The 22015-nt window shown below is 46.9% G+C and overlaps 1 protein-coding gene across 1 annotated transcript in view; it reads right to left on the bottom strand.

Moving 5' to 3' along the window:
- Nucleotides 1-22015, bottom strand: part of CAPN3 (calpain 3) — a 48873-nt gene that overhangs the window by 8517 nt on the left and 18341 nt on the right. The window contains exons 2-14 of the mRNA XM_059058036.2: nucleotides 15417-15486; nucleotides 13796-13914; nucleotides 12140-12273; nucleotides 11277-11445; nucleotides 10301-10447; nucleotides 8427-8510; nucleotides 7441-7526; nucleotides 5223-5300; nucleotides 4275-4435; nucleotides 2894-3063; nucleotides 2550-2561; nucleotides 1682-1890; nucleotides 892-928 (exon numbers count right to left, since the gene is read on the bottom strand). Coding sequence (XP_058914019.1) covers nucleotides 892-928; nucleotides 1682-1890; nucleotides 2550-2561; nucleotides 2894-3063; nucleotides 4275-4435; nucleotides 5223-5300; nucleotides 7441-7526; nucleotides 8427-8510; nucleotides 10301-10447; nucleotides 11277-11445; nucleotides 12140-12273; nucleotides 13796-13914; nucleotides 15417-15486 — 1476 coding nt within the window. The remainder of the gene's footprint in view (nucleotides 1-891; nucleotides 929-1681; nucleotides 1891-2549; nucleotides 2562-2893; nucleotides 3064-4274; nucleotides 4436-5222; nucleotides 5301-7440; nucleotides 7527-8426; nucleotides 8511-10300; nucleotides 10448-11276; nucleotides 11446-12139; nucleotides 12274-13795; nucleotides 13915-15416; nucleotides 15487-22015) is intronic.

Raw genomic sequence — 22015 nt, 5'->3', positions numbered from 1 at the left:
TAGCCAGAGCCCAAAGTCCAAGGCTGTCACAAGACTCCTCAACACAAGGAGAACCCAACACACACCAGCTCTGTGCATCTAACCCTGGGCCTCCCACCCTGGGGGGGACAGCCCTCGGCATGGGATGGGGGAGAGAGCCTGAGTCTGGGCTCAGAGAATCTGGATGTGAGTTCCAGCCTTGCCATTTACAAGCTCTGTGAATTCAAGGGAGCCATTTAACCCCACTGAGCCTCTGCTTCCTTACTTGAAAATCACAGAGAATGACCTTATTATTACATCTCAGAAGCCTTGCAAGGATCAAGTGAGACGACACATGTGAGAAGTACCTTGTAAGATGTAAAACACATGAACAATAATCACCATTTAAGGGCCCTTGCTTTGCCAGACCCTTCATGTACATGATCTCATTGATTCAAAGCTCAGAAAAGCCTTGCAAGGCACATATTACCATCCCTATTTTACAGAGTAGGAAACTGAGTCAGAGGAGTTACATAACTTGTCTAGGTCACAGAGCTGGCAGGTGGAGGACCCAGGTTTTGACGCTGACTCCAGAGTCAGTGTAGGGCTGTTTTTTTTCTATGAGATTCTAACTCAGAATCCAGAGCTGGCTGCTGCTGTTGTCATCCCTTCCTGTGGCCTTGATCCCTCCCCCTAATTGTTCAGACTGCTTCTCCTTCTAGGACTCTCTTCTGTTCTTCTAGCCCCTGAACTAACTAAATATCCCCAGGACGTAAGTCCCATGACTTCAGGCCATGCCACACAGAAGTTGCAGTAACACGGAGTAATTGCTCTGCACACCCGACTCCCACGCCCCTCTGCTGATACCCACTCTCCCCTCCATCACCCGCCTGTGCCCTGGGCCTTGTCACACGTAAGAGCCAAACTACTTACCACTGGGCGATCCACGGAGATTGTATTCTCAACTTCCCTGTGAGGAACACAAACATGAGGGTATCTCAGTGTCACCAGGAGTAAAGCACAGAGGGGATTTGCTCAGGTCACCTGGCTTCTCAGAGTCAAGTTGGCACTGACCTCAAGAGAACCCCAGGAACTAACATCCTCCACCACAGGTATCATTCCCTGCAGCCAAGTGCAGACACAGGGCTTCTTGTTGGCTTTGTCCAGATTTCCCCAAATGCATTACCGAGCCACCTATCCATGGATCTTGTGCTTCTTTTAGGGACAGAGGTCAAAGTGGCAGGACCTATGAACTCATCTCTGATGACCAAGAGGGCAGGATGTGGCCTTGCTGGCCTCCCTGGTCACCCTAACCCTAAAAGTTCAATCACCCCCAGCTGCTCCTATCCCTCCTCCCACTTTATTTTTTCTCCTTATCACTTATCTAAATCTAATATACTCTGTATACTTTTTCCTGTACATTGTCGTCTCATGCTAGAATGTTAAGCTCCCTGAGGGCAGGGATTTCCTTCTGTTTAATTCACTGCTCTATCCTCAGTGCCTAGAGGAAGAGTGCCTGGGACATAGCAGGTGCTCAGTAACTATCTGTGTGATGGATGTATGTAAGGGAGAAGTGGCCAGTGGCTTGGGAAGAGGGGAAGAGGTACAGCCTGGTCAGCATATCCCAGGACTCATGGAGGAGACCTGTCCAGCTGCCTCACACCTCTAATCTCTGGAATGGGCCATGTGGGCTCTTAGGGGGAAAAGCCAGGCTGGGACTCACTCAGAGAGGTTCCTCTTTTCAGAGAAGACCCGGAGGATGAATTCCCCCTCCTGGTGAGGCTCGTAGGTGGATGGCACAATGACGTACTCGCTGGGAGGCAGGCGGAAGCGCTCAGACACCTCCCGCATGTTGATATAGGTTTTGCTCCTGGCCTTGGAGGCGTTGTACAGGAAGAAGTCCTTCTGCAGGTGCTGCTTGTTCCCGTGCATCTGAGGGAGAGAAGAGCCCAAGGGACCTGAGCCCCTCGGGAGGGACGCCCTGTCCTGCTCAGTCCTCCTCCAGGGAGTCCTCCTTGCCGATTCCCTGGTCACCCGTTTCATAGTCATGACCTACCGACTTCTGATTCCTAAGGCCTCGAATAGTTCAACATCCCTGGAGCTCCCTACTCCATCCATATCCCCTTCCGTTTCTGCTGTGATCCAGAAGTGAGTGTCAACTCCGGCATCCCCCACTCAGGGCCACTTACCAGAACTGCCGCTGCTCAGCTGCAGATCACCTCCAGGCTGGGGAAGGACCCCCAGGAGGTAGGGGGAGCCGTGGCTGGGGTCTGAGGGAGGCAATCCCTCCATCCCAAAGAGGGCAGTCAGCCTCAGAATGTGTCTGTGTGACTCTGTGTGTGAGTGTGAGCGAGTGTGTGAGTGTGTGACAGTCTCTGGCGGGAGGGGTGAAAGGGCACGTTGTAGGGGCAGTGGTCAGGAGGCCATGCAGTACCCTGAGGCCCTGGCTCTGGAGTTGAGTAATGAGGGCAAGGCCCTCTCCTATTGTAGTCCTGCCCACAAACCCCACAGGAGGCTCCCCAATGTGCCACAGGTGGACACAGGCCCCCGGGTAACGCTGCACGCACTGCTGGGCTGCTCCACTTCTATACCTCTTTGGGAACCTTAGGGAGAAACAGAAAAGGAAGGTGTTTAGATTCTGTGATTTCAGATCTGAATGGGGATAGAAAGCTTGCCAAAAGGGCATGCTAGCAATCATAAAGCAAACGCAGGGGTCTGACTCCCCGTGTACCTACCTGGAGAGCACTGGCCCCCCTCCACCTCCCCTAGATGAGGTTTTTTTTCCACTCATTACAAACTTCTAAGAGGTTCTGACACAAGTGGGCCTGATATCAGGAGTTTGGGGGGCTGATGGGTATTGGGGAAGCCGGGGGACCCCTCGGGAAGCCCCCTGAAAGCCTCCTTCCTGGTCTGAAGCTGATCGGGGACGGCGCACCTCGTAGATGGCGAAGCCGATGGTGAAGAGGTTGGCCCCCAGCTTCCGGTCCTTCCGCCGGTTCTTCTGCATCAGGGCCACCAGGAAGCTGCAGATCACCTCGGAGTCTTCAGGGTCGTCGTCCTCCTCCAGGAGCTTCAGACGGTACTGAGGGTTGGTCCAGAAAGTGTCTGTGCCCCGCAGAAAGGAATTGTACATTCAGATCTGCCTCTCAGAGACAAGGCAGGACCGGAGATGAGAAAGAGGGAACCTATTTATCTCTATCCCCCCACACCTAGGTGCTCAAATATGTAGGGAAACAAAACGATCCAGGCATTTGTCTAATTATTTGGTGTGTGTGGGGGTAGCCTTTACACCTTTATACAGATGGAGCTGCGCTGATGCCTGTGTGGCTCCTCCTTCCTCTCTGAACTTTCATTCTCTGTCTTTGCTGATGGTTTCACTTTCCTCACCTGCCTCGTCAGTGTTGTTGGTCCCTGGGATTTGGTCCTAGGCCTCTTCTCTCACCCCATCATTCTACCTCCCTAGGCTGTCTTATCAACTCCCACTTTCTAACTGCTCCCTGCATGCTGGTGACGCTTGAGCTGCAGATCCCAGCCTCAATGTCTCTTTTGACTCCCTCCCTTTGTCCCTTTGATCTTTCTTTTTTCTTCCTCCCTCCCTTCATCCCTTCTTCCCTCCTTTCCTCCTTTCCTTCCTCTCTTCTTTCCATCCTTTTTTCCTTCCTTCCACAAATCTATATTGAGTCCCTATCGTAGAGTCAAGTACCATTCTTATCTGTGCATCCAGTTCTCTATCACACTGTCTTCACCTGGATATTTACAGGTGCCTCAGACTTCCCATGTCCCAAAGTAAACTCCCCTCCCTCCCCTCCCCTCCCCCAAACCGACTCCATCAAAAACAAACAAACAAACAAAATCACCGATTGTTTTTCTCTTGTGTGTTTCATGTTACATCCCTGGCACCATCTACTCAGGCTCCCAGAGTGGGAATCTTGAAGTTGCTCTTCCTTCTCCACATCACCCAGTATTCCCTCCCCTCAACCTGCCCCATCCCCCTGATCTCTGCTGCTCCTGACTTGGCCTAGGCTTTCCTCATCTCTGGCTTGAATTCTTGCAGAAGCTGCTAACTCAGTCCTCCAGTCCCATCCTCAGCATTATGAACACAATCCTGTTCTGACATAATAACCTGCTTAAAAGTTGTTACCAGCTCCTTAATGCAAACTCCTCAGCATGGAGGTGTCCTTCTCAGTAAAATGGGGACAGTTAAATAAGATAATGTGTGTCTGGGACTTTGTAGAGACTCAGCAAATGCTAGTTAATATTCTTCTACCTGGAACTTGTTCTGCTTGGACCCTTCCCCCATCCAGAGCATCTCCCACCTGGGAAGTTGCGGCAGCCTCCAGCAGAGCAGCCCCTCACCCAGCGGCCCTCGTTCACGGACACTGTCCAAGTCTGAAGCTTGTCGGACTCCAGGGCATCAGCTGTGAGGTTGCAGATCTCCAGCTTTGTGAAATGGTAGATGAAATCATCATAGGACATCCTGAGAGGTTGGAAGAAGAGAGAGAGACCCATATGGGAGGCTGGGAAAGGTAAGACTCCAGGGCTAACACAGTACAATGAGATAGTCCAGAACCACTTGTTCATGATCCTAGAGAGGACCCTGTCCTTCCTTTTTAGGGTCAGTACTGTCAGTTCTGATGTATCCCTTGCAATAATGACTCAAACTCATGTGTTCTTGATGGGAGAGCTTGGCAGCAATTCAGTTCTCCAAAGTGTTACTGTGTGCCCCTCCACCGGGCTCAGGCACTGGGCCAGGGGAAAGAGAGATAGTTGGGGAAGGACAGATGATTAAGCAAGCAATTTTAAAGGTGATGAGTATCACAGATAAATTAATCCCAATCCTGAGGAAAACACGGGGATCCTGAAGAAAGTTCCCTTTAATCTGAGACTTGAAGGCTGGGTAGAAATGATCTGAGTGAGGGTGAGGGGGGCATTGACTGAGCAGAGTAAGTAGAGCTTCCTCGGCTCAGGAAACAGCTCTGCGGAGGCCGGAAGGGAGCAAGTGGCTGGAGCAGTGTGCGTGGTGGAGGGGCACAGAGAAGTGGGAGCCACAGCGTGCTGGCCCAGTCCTGGGCTCAGTCATCACCATGACTCTTGGGCTCCTCTCAAAACCTCAGTCTTGCTGGGTCTCTGGCTGGATTTGGAGAACAGGGCCCAGATGTCCCAAGGGCTGGAAGCTGATGGCCTCTGCCCGGCGATGGAGGCTTGAGATTTCAGCTCCCACCCTGTCCCTTACCCTGCAGGGTCTTCTTGGGTCCTGGACTCACCAGAATTCTCCATCCTCCATGACCTGGTGTTGCAGACGGGCCTTCTCTCTCTTGTCCACAAAGCTCCAGTCCTTCCAACTGGAGGGAGAGTGGAGGAGTTAGGGAAGGAATAAGAAAGGGAAGGCCTGGTGTGAGTTGGGACAGGAGGTGTCAGAGAAATATGAATAAGTTCAGAGACTAGGTCATCTCCAAACTGCAGCCAGTGTGAACCATCGAAATGCAAATCTGATCTGATACCTTCAGTGTAAAACCCTATAATTGCTTCCCATCATCCTCAGGATTAAGACCACACTTTTTGAATGGTTTATAAGGGCTTGACTCCTCTCTGGCTGAATTTTTAACCATTCCTCACACTTTAAAGTTAGGAGTTGGGCTCTGGAAGTAGGTAAACTGGAATTTCAATTTAATCATACCAGTACTAGCTGTAACCTTGGGCAAGTCACTTCAACCCTCTCAGCTTCTGTTTTCTCAACTGCAAAAGGGGAATGATTATATCAACTACTCACAGGGCTGTGATGAGCAAGAAATGCAAAACTTTTAGAATAGACCCGTCATCTAATAAGTAACTGTCTGGGTTACTGAGAGAAAGACCAAACATGTAAACTTCTCCTTCCTCCTGCCACCCCACGAAACATCCCAGTTTTGTGTTTTAAAAGGCTGGGCAGTTTTATACACTCTTTCTCCCAAAGAAAGAGGAACTAAAGCACATTTGTGTTTCAGGCATGTGGAGGAGAATGAAACTAGACTAGTTTGGAGAGGTAAGGGATTGAGGAAGTGCTTGGAACCAGGGAATACCGGAGGGGAAGTGGAGATTCCTGAGACCAGCAGGAGGGGCACAGTGTCGGGGAGTTGTGGGGAGGGTCTCCTTGTGTGACTGAGGCTGGGCCCCACTAGTCAGTGATCCCTGCAGTGGAGGTGTTGGCAGAAAGTGAGTTAAGGCCGGACACCAAGATCTGAAACTGGAGGACACAGCGAGGGTCCCTGTGGGTGACTCAGGCCAGTGGAGTGGAAAACTGATGGGGCACTGAGGGCCTTCCCAGAGCAGAGAGCCCAGTTCAAATGCCACGCCCTCCAGGCAACTTTCTACCTTCCTGTCCCACCCAGACAGGGAGAAGGGCTCCCTCTTTGTGACCCTTACCATAGCATTTCTCTCAACGATTAGTGTTTTTCTGTCCTTTCCACTGGACCTTAAAGCTTACAGGACAGGGCCTGAATCTCTGCGTTCATTTCTAAGTCCCCAGACAGTAGCATGGGGCCTGGCACATACCGCACACTGAGGAACTGGGGATTTGTCGCACGGATAAGAGAAGGGAACGGTAAGGAGACCAGGATCAGCACCTTATCGGTCTACCAAGTGAGGCTGCCTGCTCACGGAAGGGCCCCAGTGCTTAGACCTGTGCTTGGGATTCAGTAGGTGCTCAGCGAATACTTGCTAAGTGAATGAATGGCCGAATGAACCAGTTATTAAGGTGCCCTGAGATGAGAGGTATGTTGAGGTAAGGCAGGGGTTGAAGGACACACACAGCCTGGGTGTGGTCCTTCCCAGCTGCTGAGTCCTGCTCTCCCGCCTTGGGAATAAAGGAGCTCCAGGGCCTACTCTCCAACCAGAGAGGCGGAGTCAGGAGCCAGTGATATGGGTGGGACAATAAAGGCTTTGTGAACATTCTGGAGCCTTCATAACAGCTTCCCCAGGTGTGTTTATTTTTGCTGCCCCCAGTCACTTGCTCTCAGTGATAAGCAGTAAAGTTCTTGCAAAGGGCCTGTGCATCTCTTTATGCGGACAGTGAGGGAGAGGAAATCTTAGCACTGGTTAAGTGCTCTCCTGACACAACCGCATTTTCTCCTCATAACAGCCCACCGGGTAGGTGCTAACCTTGTTCCCATTTTATAGGTAAGGCAACAGAGATTCCGAGAAGGGAAGTCACCTGTCCAGTCCAGACCCCTGCATCAAGACTCCCCTCTGGCCTGGACCTAGCCCAGGCTTTCTAGACATCTTTCCTTTCCAGACAGTGGCCATCAGCATGCTCTCTGGATCCCAGGTTCCCGTGGCTCTGCTCCCAGCCCTTCCCTGAAGCCCACGTCCCCTCTTCTCCTCTGCGGATCCTTGGTTTTAAGGGTGATTTTAGACCAAGCATTTGTAGTACTCTTGTGGCTCGGTACCCAGCCCTGCCTTGCCCCAGGCTTTGTTGTCCCCTATTTGTGGGGTCCCCGCACCCACCTGTCACTCCAGGAGCCATTCCACTCCACCTGGCCCCAGGGGTTCCGCAGCCGCACCAGCTTCACTTTCTCACCCTTGTACAGGGCCTTGAGCAAAGAGAAAAAAGCTTTCTCCCTTTGGGCCCTTTCTGAAAGGGGGTCTTCTGTCTTGCCCTGAGGGCTGGGGTGGGAGTGGGGAGAGAATGCTGTACAGGGGGCTGTCCTGCCTGGCCCCAGTCAAGGACACTAACCACAAGTCCCCTGTGGAATGGCAGGGTGATGGGTCAGAACCTTAGGGCTGAGTCTGCAGGAGTCAGGCTTGGCCACCACCTTGCCATCTTCTAAGAAGTGATTTTCCCAGCGAACATCTGGCCATTCAGAGCTTTGGGAGAGGGGGCAGGGAATATAATGTAGGGCTCTGCTAGCACAAGGTGCCTCTGTGTGAATTAGATAAAACGCCCCTGCTGACTGAGGAACTATAGAAAATGTCTCTTCCAGATAGATCAATCAGAAAAAGGGGCCCTTCCTCCTGTCTGCTGCATGGGCTGCTGCAGACGACTGCCCCTCTCTGCTCATCTCTGTGAACAGGGCACAACTCGCCCAACTGTGCACAAGGGGCCTGACAAGGTTCCTGTCTCTGATGTGACCCAGTGAAGGCCAGACATCCCAGGGGGAGCAAAACCTTGGAACTGACCATGAAAAACAAGGAACACAAGAGCCCATGATATCAACTTCATAAAACCAAAGTGCTTTCTATTTGTTCTTTGGAAATGTTGGGGCAATTGCTATCTTTAGCACTAAAAACAAACATAAACTGAGCACCATCTTGTGGCAAGATCCACCTACCAGTCCCAGTGGTCTCCTCCATCCCCAGGCGCTCAGCCTGAGTGCCTGATTGGAGGCAAATTCTACAGATGTGAAGGGACACAGAAAGCCAAGTCCTGACTTCGGGAGGTTCACCCAAGTAGCCCCTCAAGTCCTGTCCCGCCGAGCCCCTGCCAGGCTCACCTCTTCCAGCCCAGTGACTGAGTAGGCGTGGCCTTTGACCAGCCCGCAGGCCATTCTTGTCTCGTACTGAACTGGAACAATCGTCTGTGGAGTGAAAACCAGACAACCTGTCAGGGGTTGCTGCCTGAGACAAAGTTCACACTGGTTCATGTCCTGGGTTCTGCAAGGACAGGACGAGGACTCCTCCATGCCCTGGAAGTGTGCCTCCCAGCCATGAGAAGGCCCTCACTAGCCCTTTCAGAGACCCAAGAAGATGCAGCCCAGACAAGTGGTTTCCCCAGACCGTCGGAGAGCGACATGGAGCTGGGGCACGAGGTGGGTGAGAGAGTGCCTGGCCCTCCTTTCTGGATCCCTTGGGTTCCTGCAGAGGTGGAAGTGGGGGCAGATGGAGGCTGCCCTGGATTGGGCTCCCCTTCCCATTAGCCCACCCAGGGTTGACTATTCCTGGAAGGGAAAGGGATTGGGAAAAGGGGGTTAGACGAAACATGTAGGTCTAACCCTTTATCTTTACATCCTCTCACCTCCTCCACAACCCTCCAGAACATGCTCAAGCAATCAAAAGTGCCCAGGGAGAGAATTCTGACAAGGCCAGAGGAGAGTCCTGCTGAGACATGACTGTGCCTCAGGGAGCAGGGGTAGCTCTTCCATTTGAGATTTGCAGCCACAGGAGATACCCAGCGAGCCCTAGACGGATCTCTGTGGCTTCAGTTTGCATGATAGCATAACAGCTTTAAGAGGAGCAGCCTGGAGGCCTTTTCAAGGTGAGGGGTGTGTGGAGGGCCAGGGCTTTTTGCATCTCAGCCTCTTCCAGATTCCAGTCTTTATAGGACCCAGACCATGCTGAATAGAAAGGGAAGGGGGCAGGAGATGCGTGCATCTCTCAGTTCTAGGCGGTGGGGGGAGGGGAGGGAAGGAGGGAGCCACTTGAAATGACTCTTGTGGCATTACTTATGCATACCTAGCAATTCCACTGCTGGCCATCTGTCCTAAGGAAATCATCATGGACAGACACAAAGATGTATCTTACAGGATGTTCATTGTAACATTTAAACATAATAGCCAAGAACAGAAAAAGAAAACCTAAATTCCCAATAATAAGGTATTGGGTTGGTAAATTATAACTTATTTGCATGGTGGAATATTGTACAGCCACTAAAAAAAATGTTAGAGGAGACACATTAAGAATATAATTCTCATTGGCACATTAGGAATATAAAGCTAACTGAAAAAGAGCATGCTGCAAAGAGGTACATACAGTATGACAGCTATTTTAAAATAAAAATTTAGATTAATAGCATGCAAAGAAAAATACTAAAAGGACATATACCAAATGTTATTATCCTTAGATGGGGGAAATATAGCTTAATTTTTCTTCTGCTTTACTCCATGGCGCATATTACTTCTAAAAGTACTAGAATATAAGCTCTGGGGCAGGGGTGTTGGGGGGAGACTGCTTGTTCACTAGAATCCTAAACAAAGGGGAGAGAATTTTCTTTGTTTGCTAGAAGAGTGCCTAGTAGGAGCTCAATACATATGTGTTGAATACATAAATGAACAAATTAGAAGGAGAGAAGTACTTTAAAATGAATGAAGTCTCTCTTGTATTTCTGCCTGTTAATTTGTTATCAGAGAAACTGCCTGAACCATGGAGTTTGAAGGACCTCCTACAGAGATTCCTTCCAAAAGCTGTCTCCCACACCTTCCTCAGGAGCCTTGGAGAGGGCAAGTTATTCCAACCCAGACCCTTGGAAGGCCTCAGGAGGAGCCTGTGTGTGAGGTGCTGGCTGCTGAGGAAGGTCTGACACCACACACAACAGGGCCAGGTCATGCAGGTGGGAGGGATGGTCAGCCCTGACAATCAGAGGAGTACACACCCGGGTCGGTCTGACATCTGAGCATCCCTCAGGGATGAGGTCTGAATCCCTGAGAAGCGAGTTATTCATATTCCTCACCATCCGCTCAATCAAGTCCCTCATGTTCAGACCAGAAGGAGAGGTTCCATAGGTCATGTTTGTGCCATCCTGAGGCCAACGGGGAGGGCAGGGGAAGGGACGGGAGAGAAAGCAAACAAAGGAGGGTGATAGAAAGGGAAGGAGACAGAAAGAAGGGAGGGGACAGACAAAGGAAAAGAGGAGAGATAAGTAGAGCATGAATGCAGAAAAGATGTAGAACAGTGATGCAGAAAGAAAATGTTCATCCATGGGTGCTTTACGCTGACTCATCTTCCCAAGCTTCCCCATCTACTGGGTGTACCAGGAGAGGAAGGAACAGGAATTTAGCTTGGGGCTCTTCCTCAGCAATGGAAATCGCCAAGACTATTATACATTGAGCAGCCCCCAAGAAAGGTGTCTCTCCTGGCCAGTCTGCCATTCCCTTACTCTTGGCTCTGGTCTCAGTTCACACCACTTTGTAGCATAGGCTGAGTTTCTCCCAGATTGCAACACAAAGCCCGTATCCCAAGTGAGAGATACAATCAAAGCTCAATGACTGGGAGGCTTTCTTAGGGAACTGGTGGGCTCAGGTCCGTAAGCCAGTTGTGTGGCCAGCTTAATAGTGGCATGCTGGGACTGAGAAACACTGGCCACAGAGGCCTACACTGACATAGGCCTCTGGACCTATTTCCACCTAAATTCCAGGGCTTAGAATGTCCTTGCTGAATATCTTTATTGAAAATCTCCACAAACTCTTCTCCCTTGAGAAATTCCCAATTTTCAAAGTTGAGAACCAGTTCCACCTTCCTAAAACAGTAGATTCACCCTATCCCGGAGGAAAGCACTATGCTGCTAGTCACTGGGTAAGGCTTCCCGATAGCTGGCAGCTTGCTGCCTGCATCCCACACCCTAGACTTACATCAATGGAGCAACCCATGAGGGAGCCCCTCTCGATGGCTTTCTTCATGATCTTGTACATGTCTCTGGGAGCATCCTTGATTTCAAAAAACTCTGTTACTCCTCCTGTGAAGTCCTCCATGGCCTCTGTAGTGTTCCCACCTTTCAGGGCTTCATATGAACCATGGAGCCTTAGAGAGAGGATGAAGACCAATCTGGGGTCACAGGGTTCTAGGAAACATGACCCAGGTACCCCTACCACCAGAACTTTACTCTTGGGTCCTGTGATGTTGTCTCATCCAGTTCACCAACAAGCCTGTAAGCTGTTGGAATAGGTACTATGATTGCCTTTTTTCACAATGGAGAAACTGAGCTCTAGAGGCTAAGTGACCAGCTAAGGCCACAGAGAGGAGAAACACTGGGATGGAACCCACTATTCCCACTTCCTGATGCTTTCCACTATACCCTGAACCTGAGGTAGGGCTCTGTTAAAGCCATTAGTGGCTGGGGTGGGGCTTCTAAGTTTAGAGATAACATGGCTTTATTAATATATTGCAAGCTCATGAGGTGGAGCCAAGCCAGACTCTGGGATCTGAGCTCCAAAGATATAATGCTCTCATCTAGGATTCACAATGCCACCAAGAAGGCAGGATTAAAGAGCTCACTACGGGAAGCTAAAGCTAAAGATTTCCTACACACGTCTTATTTCTACTCTTAGTGGTTTTACTTAGAATCACTGCTGCCTGGACCAGATCTTCACACACACACACACACACACACACACACACACACACACACACACACACACACACACACACACACGCTGGATTTTGCAGCCCACCTCCTCGCCTCTAGCCCTGCCTCTCAGTCTAAAGTGCTGCTTACTTAGCATAAGCCTTCTCCAGCAGAGCGCTCCAGAACTCATTGTGGTGGTTGGATTTGGTGAAAACCAGTTCATTGTTGTAAGTTGGCAGGCAGTCATCAATAACCACGTCCACCCAGTCTCCATAGCGCCAGAACTGCACAGAAGCGTCAAGCACAGAGTCACATCCTCAGATTACCTTTGGGAAATGTGTCCCTACCCCACATTCCTTAATACCAAGCACCTTGCTGCTCATTCATATTATTCTGGGTTTGGAGTGTGTGACTGTCTCTAACTGGACTGGGAGCTCCTTGAGGGCAAGAAGTGGTTTACAAACCACTCTCTCTTCCACCCAGTCCAGCTTGGTATGAGGGATGGTAGGCGCTCCCTACATACCTGAGGGCTTGAGATTTTTCCTTTTCCTGCTCTGTAAGTCTGGGGTGTGGCCTAGGTATCAGTATTTTTAGGTATCTCAATTGATCCTGATATGCAGTCAGGGTTGAGAACCACTGGTCTAGGTGAAGGTGATGTATGATTTATGTATTTCTTGATGACACATAAGGCAGAAATTGCTGCTGAAGAAGAAGGGTTGATGTGGAAAAGGATAGTGACCCAGAATATACTCTGGCTAAAGCAGGAACACTGTCCAATATTCTCAATTCTGGATAGTGTTCTTTTTTGAAAAAATCAGTTTTGACCCAAGAAAGCCAAATGTAGTTTAATTTCCTTCTAATGACATTTTCTCCCTTATGGACAAGAGGGCAAAAATCTATCTTTCTGGTCTTTGTGTATATGATCCTTTCGATATCAGACCTTTTAAATATTTGAGGGAGGTGAGTAGCTTGATTTTGAAGAAACAAAATTCAGGGCCCAGCTGCCTTGCCTGAGCTGGGACGGCAGCAGGACACTGATCCTGAACCTGCAGAGAAGACCCTTTCTGAAGTCTTCAGTCCTGGGATAGAAGATCAACTGATGATCTGGGGCAGCCCAGGACATTTGGAGCCTTAAAGGCTGGAGACAGATTGATGCCTCAGAACCCCAATATCTGCTAGATGCCCACATACGAAGCTCTTTTCAGTTCTGGGCCAGCACAGGGTTTGGCTCTTTGCCAGGACAATTTGGATCCAGAAAGTTTCCAATGGCTGAATTGATTCTGGAACCAAAAGACTCATTGCTGGGCCGAAGCAGAAGCCTGGTTCCCAGATTAAGCAGACTTTTCTTCCAGAGGCTGGAAAGGGTGCATGATAGTCTTGGTATAGACCTGTGTTTAAGGGACACAAGTAAAAAGGAGCTGCAGCCGTGGATGGGATTTCCTGTACAACCTAAAGGGCCCTCTGGATTCCCAGTGCTAGTATCTTAGGAATTTACTTGAGAAGGGCTGCCGGTAATAACATAGAAAGAAGCCAGCCAGCTGGAGAGGCAAAAATAAACCCACAGGTCAGCAAACGGGATATCCTCCAATCTTTCTGGGGCCTAGCGGAAGGTGTAGGGGTTTGAGGGTAGGAAGTGATAAACAACTGCTTCCTCACAGTCTTGAGGCCCGAAGGGGATCACTGCCCACATCCATGGCTGGGAGGGTGGGTGGGAACCTTTCCTGGAGCCACTAAGAAGTGAAGGCAGGGAGACCAGTGGTGAGTAGACAGCAGCTGGCCCTCTTAACTACACTCCCTTGACCTCACCTGGAAGTGAAAGATCCCCGCGTAGTTTTCGGTGAAATTCTGATCATGGGGTATGACCCGGAAAAGCAGTCGCTTGTTCAGGGTCAGGCAAGCGATGGCTGCGAGAAACCAGCAGTCCCCTGCAGGCAAACACGCGGCACAGGTCACGGGAGGCCCCACACCTCCAGGGAAGACGGAGACTCCATCTGCATCGGCTGCTCTACTTCTCTGGAGGAGGGCGTTCACTTGGTATTCACTGTCCCACTTCCAGATCTGACCTTACAGAGGTGTCAACCCAGGGAAGGAGTATGACAGTAATCTCTGGACCATGTGATCAACAGGGTAACTTACTCCCTTGTGACTGGCTTTCCTGAAAGCTGTAGGCAATTCCTCTGTCTGAAGCATAAGCGCAGACCTCCATTTGGACCTCAGTGGAGATGGGACAGTAAGGGTCATAATTGGGTCATTCTTTCTAACACCCACAGGAAATCTGCCTGCCCCGTAACTTTGCAGTGTGAGTCCATTTCCCCTTCAGACCTTGGCAGAGACTGAGCAACTGAGAGCCATCACTGCAGCCCATTTGTATTGTAAGGAAAGCTGGCTAGTAGTTGGAGGCGGCACTTTGCCCTGTGTATGTGTGTGTATGCATGTGTGAATGCCCAAGGGGCAGGCATGGATCACTAACAGAGCACAGACTACATACAAGGACTTCATTGTGCTCTGTGGGATATGACAGCATCTTTGAGACTACAGAGGGTAGGCTGAGAGCTGCCACAGCCCTCCTCCCACCATTGGCACCCCCCCCCCCCAGGCCTCCCTAGGCAGCCAGCTTCTCCTCTGAAACAGGCCCAGATTATTAGCTTGCCCAGGGCTCCGCAGGCAGTCTTCCCTCGAGTGTAGGAACTCAGATATCCAAAACCTCTTCAGCCTCTCCTCTGGGGCCAGGTTAGCCAAATTCATCTGGTCTTGAGTGCCCTTTTCCCACAAATTTTAAACTGTGTTTGTCGATGTCTCTCCAACTTTATTTCACAGAGCTTTCCCACAGTCCACACCAAAGATAATACTTCCCGAACAAGAGGCTGAGACAGAGGAAAGACTGGTGAAGCAGACAAGCTAACCAACCAGACAGAAAATTAGATGCTCATCCACATGGCAAATGTCGTCTTTGTTGAAAGACTCCTTTAATATGAAGCTATTCTGGGGCAATTTCAACAAGAGTTCGAGTTACAAAAGCACATTTTGTGAGCATATAGATTCCATGTGCCCAAGGGACATGCGTGGTACATGGACAGTTTCAGAGCTGCCTTCTAAAGAAGGTGGGTACAGCTAAAAGCAGGGTTTTTGTCTCGCTGAGTGGGGTGTGTGAGTGTCCTGGAGACTCTGGAGAGGAGGCTGTGGAATGAGGCACACCTCCTGTGACACAAGGCAAAGAACTAGTGAGAAAGGTGGGAAGGACAGAAATTAAATGAAGCAATTACCAGCACATTGATAAATGAGTATAAGGTAATGTTATCAAAACCTCCTCCCCCAAATTCATTAAAAGCAAAACCAGATTATTGTCCCTTTACTTACTGTGAAGGGATCACACCTTTTAATCACCCCTTGATTGTTTGGCTAGATATGACCCGAGAGACTTTCCTACCTAGATCTCCTTGACAGATGTCAGTTCTGTTCGCTCCACCAATGATAAATCGGGGATTCTCACAAATTTCCTGTGAAACAAAAAGGAAATAATAATAGTAGCAGTAGCTATTATTTACTGAGGTCCATACGTAGTACTGGCATCACATATCAAGAGTTTTACACACACCACTCATTTAAACCTCCAAAAACAGCCCATGAATTGGATACTATCATTCTTGTTTTTCAGATGAGGACACCAAGGCTCAGAGAGATTAAGAAACCTGCCCAAGGACACACAGCTAGTAAGTGAGAGAAGCCAGATACATGGCTTCTTTTCCCATTGTTCCACACTGCTCCCTCACACTGATATACTGTTTGAGTAAAGATGCACCTTGAGAGTTAGGGCAGTGTCACTACTGTCACAGCTTTGGAGGGACAATAGAAAACATGGCTCTCGCTTTTTTTTTTTTTTTTTTCTATGCCAGGGAAAAAAGGTACAGGAGGGAAAGTAAAGATCTTTTCCCCCAAGACATGGTAACATAGATATTTAGTATCAGCATATGTCCCAAGGGGCACAGGACTTGAGAGCTGGGGAGAGCCGAGGGTAAATTTGGTGTGGGCCTCATCTGTTGGTGGGTGCGTTCTTTTTTTTTTTTTTTTTGGCGGGTGCGTTCTTTATTCAAGGTAACCCAATAGGACACCCCTGGCCTGAGCAGTTTTCAAATCCAGGCACTGCCAATTATGTGTATTCCAACAGAGACCAACAGAGGGTGCTCTTGTTTTTGTTTGGATGTGTCATGCTTTTTTTTTGGTTTTTTAAAATTTATTTAAAATTTTTTAGTTTTTGGCTGCGTTGGGTCTTTGTTGCTGTGCGCCAGCTTTCTCTAGTTGCAACAAGCGGGGGCTGCTCTTCACTGCAGTGCGTGGGCTTCTCATTGCAGTGGCTTCTCTTGTTGCGAAGCATGGGCTCTAGATGCGCGGGCTTCAGTAGTTGCAGCACGCGGGCTTCAGTGGTTGCTGTGCATAGGCTCAGTGGTCGTGGTGCGTGGGTTCTAGGGTGCGCGGGCTTCAGTAGTTGTGGCGCATGGGCTTAGTTGCTGTGTGGCATGTGGATCTTCCCAGACCAGGGCTCGAACCCATGTTCGCTGCATTGGTAGGCGGATTCTTAACCACTGCGCCACCAGGGAAGTCCCCATGCTTTGTTTTTTAACTTTTCAAATAATTGTAGATTCTGTGTTTTTGTTTTAACACCATTCTTCACAGCTTCGAGAAGCTTATCCCAGTGACACAGCCCTCTCCTTCTGTCTCCCCCATCACAACAAGCTGGTATACTCACATGAGTTGAAGCTCCCTGCACTCAGGAATCTATCTCTCTCTCCTACTAGATGGAAAGTCAGTCGTGCTTAGACCACACCACACACACATCCCGCCTGAAGTTCTTAATCAATGGAAGGATAAACCAAAAACAATAATTTTTAAAAAGGTTACCTATAGGAGAGGGAAGGATTAAGGGGGTGAATATAGGGATGGAAGTAAAACTCTGAATATAACGGTTTGAAAATAGTTTTGACTTAGGAATCATGTAAATTTTATAGAATTAAAAGCCAAAGTTAAAGACAATTTTAAAAAGCTATCTTTAAAAGCTGAGAGCAAACTGAAGCAAAGGAACCATACTGCTTATCAAATTGATGGCATGGCCACACACATAAAATGAATTCTTTCAAGTGACTTAAAATATAAAATTTTGGTTGTTTATTCCTTTTGGGATATAGCCTAATGTCAAAAACCAAAATCATAAAGAAATGTGAACCATAATAAAGAAAAATAATGTCGTTGCTCCAAAACTTTGACAGGTAGGATAAGGTAAATAAGAATGTACATTAATGTCATCAGGAACCAGGATATTTTTAGTGTAAAAGATAATATATAAAATTATAAAACTGAATAACTTAAGTAACAGCCCTGCAATGTTAAAGTTGAATTGGATATGTAACTCATGATTTATTTTTGTCTCTCTAGAAAAAATTTTCTATCTCTCTGCACTGAAACAAAAGAAACAAAAAAACTAGAAGCAGTAAAAATCTAGCAGTAAAGAAAACATCAACGTCCAGAATGTGGTCTTTAAAAACCATTTCCCACTAATAAAATATAAAACTCTCATTATTCCAAATAAGACTCTTTCCTCTTAAAAACCAAAGAAACCAATTAAGGTATAGTCAACATATATTATTTTTGTTTCCCCAGTGTTTTGCCTCCTTAAAATACATTCCACTTTCTCCTGGCATTACACCTCAATTTTCAACTGGGGAGCAACACCACTGTCAGCCCATGTTGTTCTGGTGGGTTTCCCTCTTCACCCAGATCCAGGTGGCTATTAAGGGCAATCAGAGTGAGAGTGACTGGTTCAGGGATGGGCACATGACCAAATCTGGGCCAATGAGATATGGGCCAAGACTTTCGTTGTAACTATTGAGAAAGAAATATATTCTCTTCTGGGAGTTACTAAGCTGGTAGAGTGTCAGCCTGAAGCTGCTGGTGGCCATTTTTGCCCCTTTGTGAAGTTAGCCCACTTGAGAATAAAGATAACTCAGAGGAAGCAGATGGGGGAGTGGGTGGAGAGGTCGGAGGTGATGAATAGATAGACAGGTAGATAGACAAATAGATGATATAAGGGATTGTGTCTTGAAGACATTGTTTGAGGCCTGGATTCAGTGTGTCTAAACCTGATCATCACTTTTGAACATTCAAGTTATAGAGCTTTTTTTTGGTTTAAGTTAGTTTGTGTTGGGCCTCTGTTACTTGCCAGCTGAGACACTTGACTACTGAATGTCCTTCCCTGTTATAAGGAATATATTATAGAGTAACAAATACTAGAATTATAGCTACATATTTTAGCTGTCACAAGGATAGATTTCTCTCCTTGGGTCTTTAGGTACAGAAGCACACCTCATCTCCTCACCTGCCACCAATTCCAGGGCTGACTACTTGGAAAGGCAGTAGCAACTGCACTACTTTCTCTTCCATCTGCTTAGAGGTCCAGGTATTTGAATGGAGTTACATTTTTTGCAGTAGTAGAGATTCCCCAATATACTACATTTACATTCAATACTACCTCAGCTAAATTCACCAAACATTAATTGAGCTTCCAAGTATGCACAGGGCTGGGGGATTTAAGGATATAATAAAAATAGGAAATCATCCCTGCCTGCCAGCCAGGAAACCCCCAGCCTAGAGACCCTCAGTTGTTTGTCCTCATGAGAGATGTCTGTTTGGTGAGGGTCAGTTACCAAACTTGTTGAGGGTTAATTCATAGAATAGCTAGATTTACCTAGATACCCCTTCCCACCACCTACTTTCCTGGAGTGTCTGACACCTGTTTTTGTTGGTTAATATGAACAAAGGGTAAATTATCCTGGCTCTGTCACTTTAACTTGTGGACCTAAGACTTACAGTCACTTGTTTGGCTATAATTTAGCATGGAGACTGGATCTGTCAGTGATGGATTCCCAGCAATTAGCAACAGATGACCATTTCCTCAGTTTTTGAGTGCTGTGGTTTGCAAACATTTTTTTATTGTATACCTCCATCATTAAAATATTCTGAACATGCAACTGTACATATTCTTATTAGTTTTAAATTATGTGTGTGTGTTATCCTAACATATAATGTGCATTATAAGATAAACAGAAGCATACATTTAAAAGGGTGGGCTAATATAGTTATATGTAGGGGACTTCTGGTTTCAGCTCCAACATGTAAAAAGCTTGGAAGTCATCCCTCCCATCCTTACCACAAGAAAAAGCCAAACACCTGAAAACCAGTGACTTTGCTTGGATCCATCAGAGAACTGAGGTTGCAGGCAACCTACCACCCTGAGATATGGACACAAGTGAAACCAGAGAGTTATAGCCAAGATCTGTTTATCTGGAACAGAAGCTGCCTCAGCCACAAACTGGACTTACCTGGAACACTTAAGTGTTTATCTGGAACACTTAAATGGTAACTTTGATGAATTTCAGGAAGCTGAGTGTGGTAGCACAAGAGTGAGAAACTTCTGGAGGCCACAGTCTTGGGAGAAACCCCCAACCCTTTCATGGTTTTTACTTTCAAAAATTCCAAGTTCTCATGGTGAAGATCCAAGAAAGATCCCCCCCTACAGGGGAAAAGACTTTTCCAGTCTTACGTATGTCGGGGGAAGTGTATTACTCCCACTCCAGCCACCTCCAGGCTTTCTCACCTAAGAAGGGGTAAAAGCTATACCAATGGAGAAATGTGTATGAAGGTCATAGCCCAGAGAGACAGTCTCATGAAGAGATAGAGCTTTAATCATTAGATTATAGAACACTTCTCCTCCCCGATCATACCACCACATCAACAGGGCTCCAGTGAAATAACAGTGACTTACAGCTGAAAGAGCTGGAAGATGTAAACTCTGATAAGTATTTAGGAAAGCCCAAAGTCAAGATAGGAGACAAAACAAGGATATTAAAGGAATTTGAATCTTCTGACACCTGCAGCTGGAGGAAACAAACACAGCACAACTTCTAGCCAGTTTAACATAAATCCTTATGCCGAAAGCTAATGTATCTCAGTTCTTATTCCAAAGCAATATGTCTGGCTTTCAGTAAAAAATTACAAGAGATGCCAAAAGACAGGCAAAAGCAATCTGAAGAGCAAGCATCAGAACTAGATTCTGATATGACATAGATGTTGGAATTATCAGGCAGGGAATTTAAAATAACTATGATTAGTATGTCAAAAAGTCTAATGGAAGAAGTATATAACATTTAAGAAAAGATGGGCAGGGCTTCCCTGGTGGCGCAGTGGTTGAGAATCCGCCTGCCGATGCAGGGGACATGGGTTCGTGCCCCAGTCCAGGAAGATCCCACATGCTGCGGAGCAGCTGGGCCCGTGAGCCATGGCCACTGAGCCTGCGCGTCTGGAGCCTGTGCTCCTCAAAGGGAGAGGCCACAACAGTGAGAGGCCTGCGTACGGCAAAAAAAAAAAAAAAAAAAAAAAAAAGAAAAGATGGGCAATATAAGCAGAGAGATGGAAACTCTAAGAAAGAATCAAAAGGAAATGATAGAAATAAAAGACAGTATAGCATATATTTGATGGGCTCATCAGTAGATTAGACATGGACAAGAAACAAAAATCAGTGAGATTGAAGATGAGACAATAGGAATTTCCTAAAGTGAAATGCAAAGAGAAAAATATAACAAAAACAACAACAACAAAACAGAGCAGAACATCCAAGAACTGTGGGACAATTCAAAAGGTGCAGCATATGCATAATTGGAATACTGGAGGGAAAGAAAGAACAGAGCAGAAGAAATATTTGAAGTAATAATGTCCAAGAACTTTCCAAAATTAATGACAGATACCAAATCACAGATCCAAGAAGCACAAAGAACATCAAGTTGCATAAATGCCAGCAAAATAAAACATAACTACACTTAGGTATATCATATTCAAACTGCAGATAACCAAAGATAAAGAAAAGATCTTCAAAGAAACCAAGAGGGAGAAAAATACCTTTGCTCTAGAGAAAAAAAGACAAGAATTATAGTAGACTTCTCTTCAGAAACCATGCAAGCAAAAAATATTTAAATTGATGAAATGTTTAAATTGATGAAAGAAAAACCCACCAACCTAGCATTCTATATGCAGAGAATTTATCTTTCAAAACTGTAGGAGACTAAAGGCTTTCTCAGACAAATAAAACCACAGGGAAGGGACTTCCCTGGTGGCGCAGTGGTGAAGACTCCATGCTCCCAATGCACGGGGCCCTGGTTTGATCCCTGGTCAGGGAACTAGATCCCACATGCATGCCGCAATGGAGTGCGCATGCTGCAACTAAGGAGCCAGCGAGTTGCAACTAAGGAGCCTGCTGGCTGCAACTAAGGAGCACACAGGCTGCAACTAAAGGAGCCCACCTGCCACAACTAAGACCCGGCACAACCAAATAAATAAAATAAATAAAGTAAATGTTTAAAATAATAACCCACAGGGAATTCATTTCTATCAGACTTGGCTTGCAAGAAATGTTAAAATAAGCTCTTCAAGGAGAAGGAAAATTATATAGGTCAGAAACCTGGACCTACATAAAGAAAGGAAGAGCATCAGGGAAGGAATAAATGAAGGTAAAATAAAACTTTTATTTTTCTTATTTTTAATCTAAAGATAACTTTATTTAAAGTAATCATCACAACAACATGTTGAGTAATTATAGCATATGGATAAGTGAAATGCATGACAGTAATGTCATGAGGGAAGGAAGGGAGGAATTGGGAGTTTTCTATTATAAGGTACTAGACTACACATACAGTGGTATATGTTATTTGAAGGTGAAATCAGATTAGTTGTAAGTGTATATTGGAAACTTTAGCATAACCATTAACATTTTTTAAAAAGTATAATTGATATACTTAAGAGATAAATGGAATCATATAGAATACACAATTAAAATAGAGAATGCAGGAAAGGGGAGAGGAGAGAAACAAAGAAAAATTGCAACAAATAGAAAACAATTATAAACATAGTAGGTATTAATCCAACTATATTATAATCACTTAAATGTGAATGGCCTAAATACATCAATTAAAAGATAGAGATTGT

This window comes from Kogia breviceps, chromosome 3, assembly GCF_026419965.1.
Source record: "Kogia breviceps isolate mKogBre1 chromosome 3, mKogBre1 haplotype 1, whole genome shotgun sequence".
Classification (NCBI taxonomy): domain Eukaryota; kingdom Metazoa; phylum Chordata; class Mammalia; order Artiodactyla; family Physeteridae; genus Kogia; species Kogia breviceps.
The sequence above is the reverse complement of the archived record's forward strand: the minus strand, read 5'-3'. Positions and strand labels throughout refer to the sequence as shown.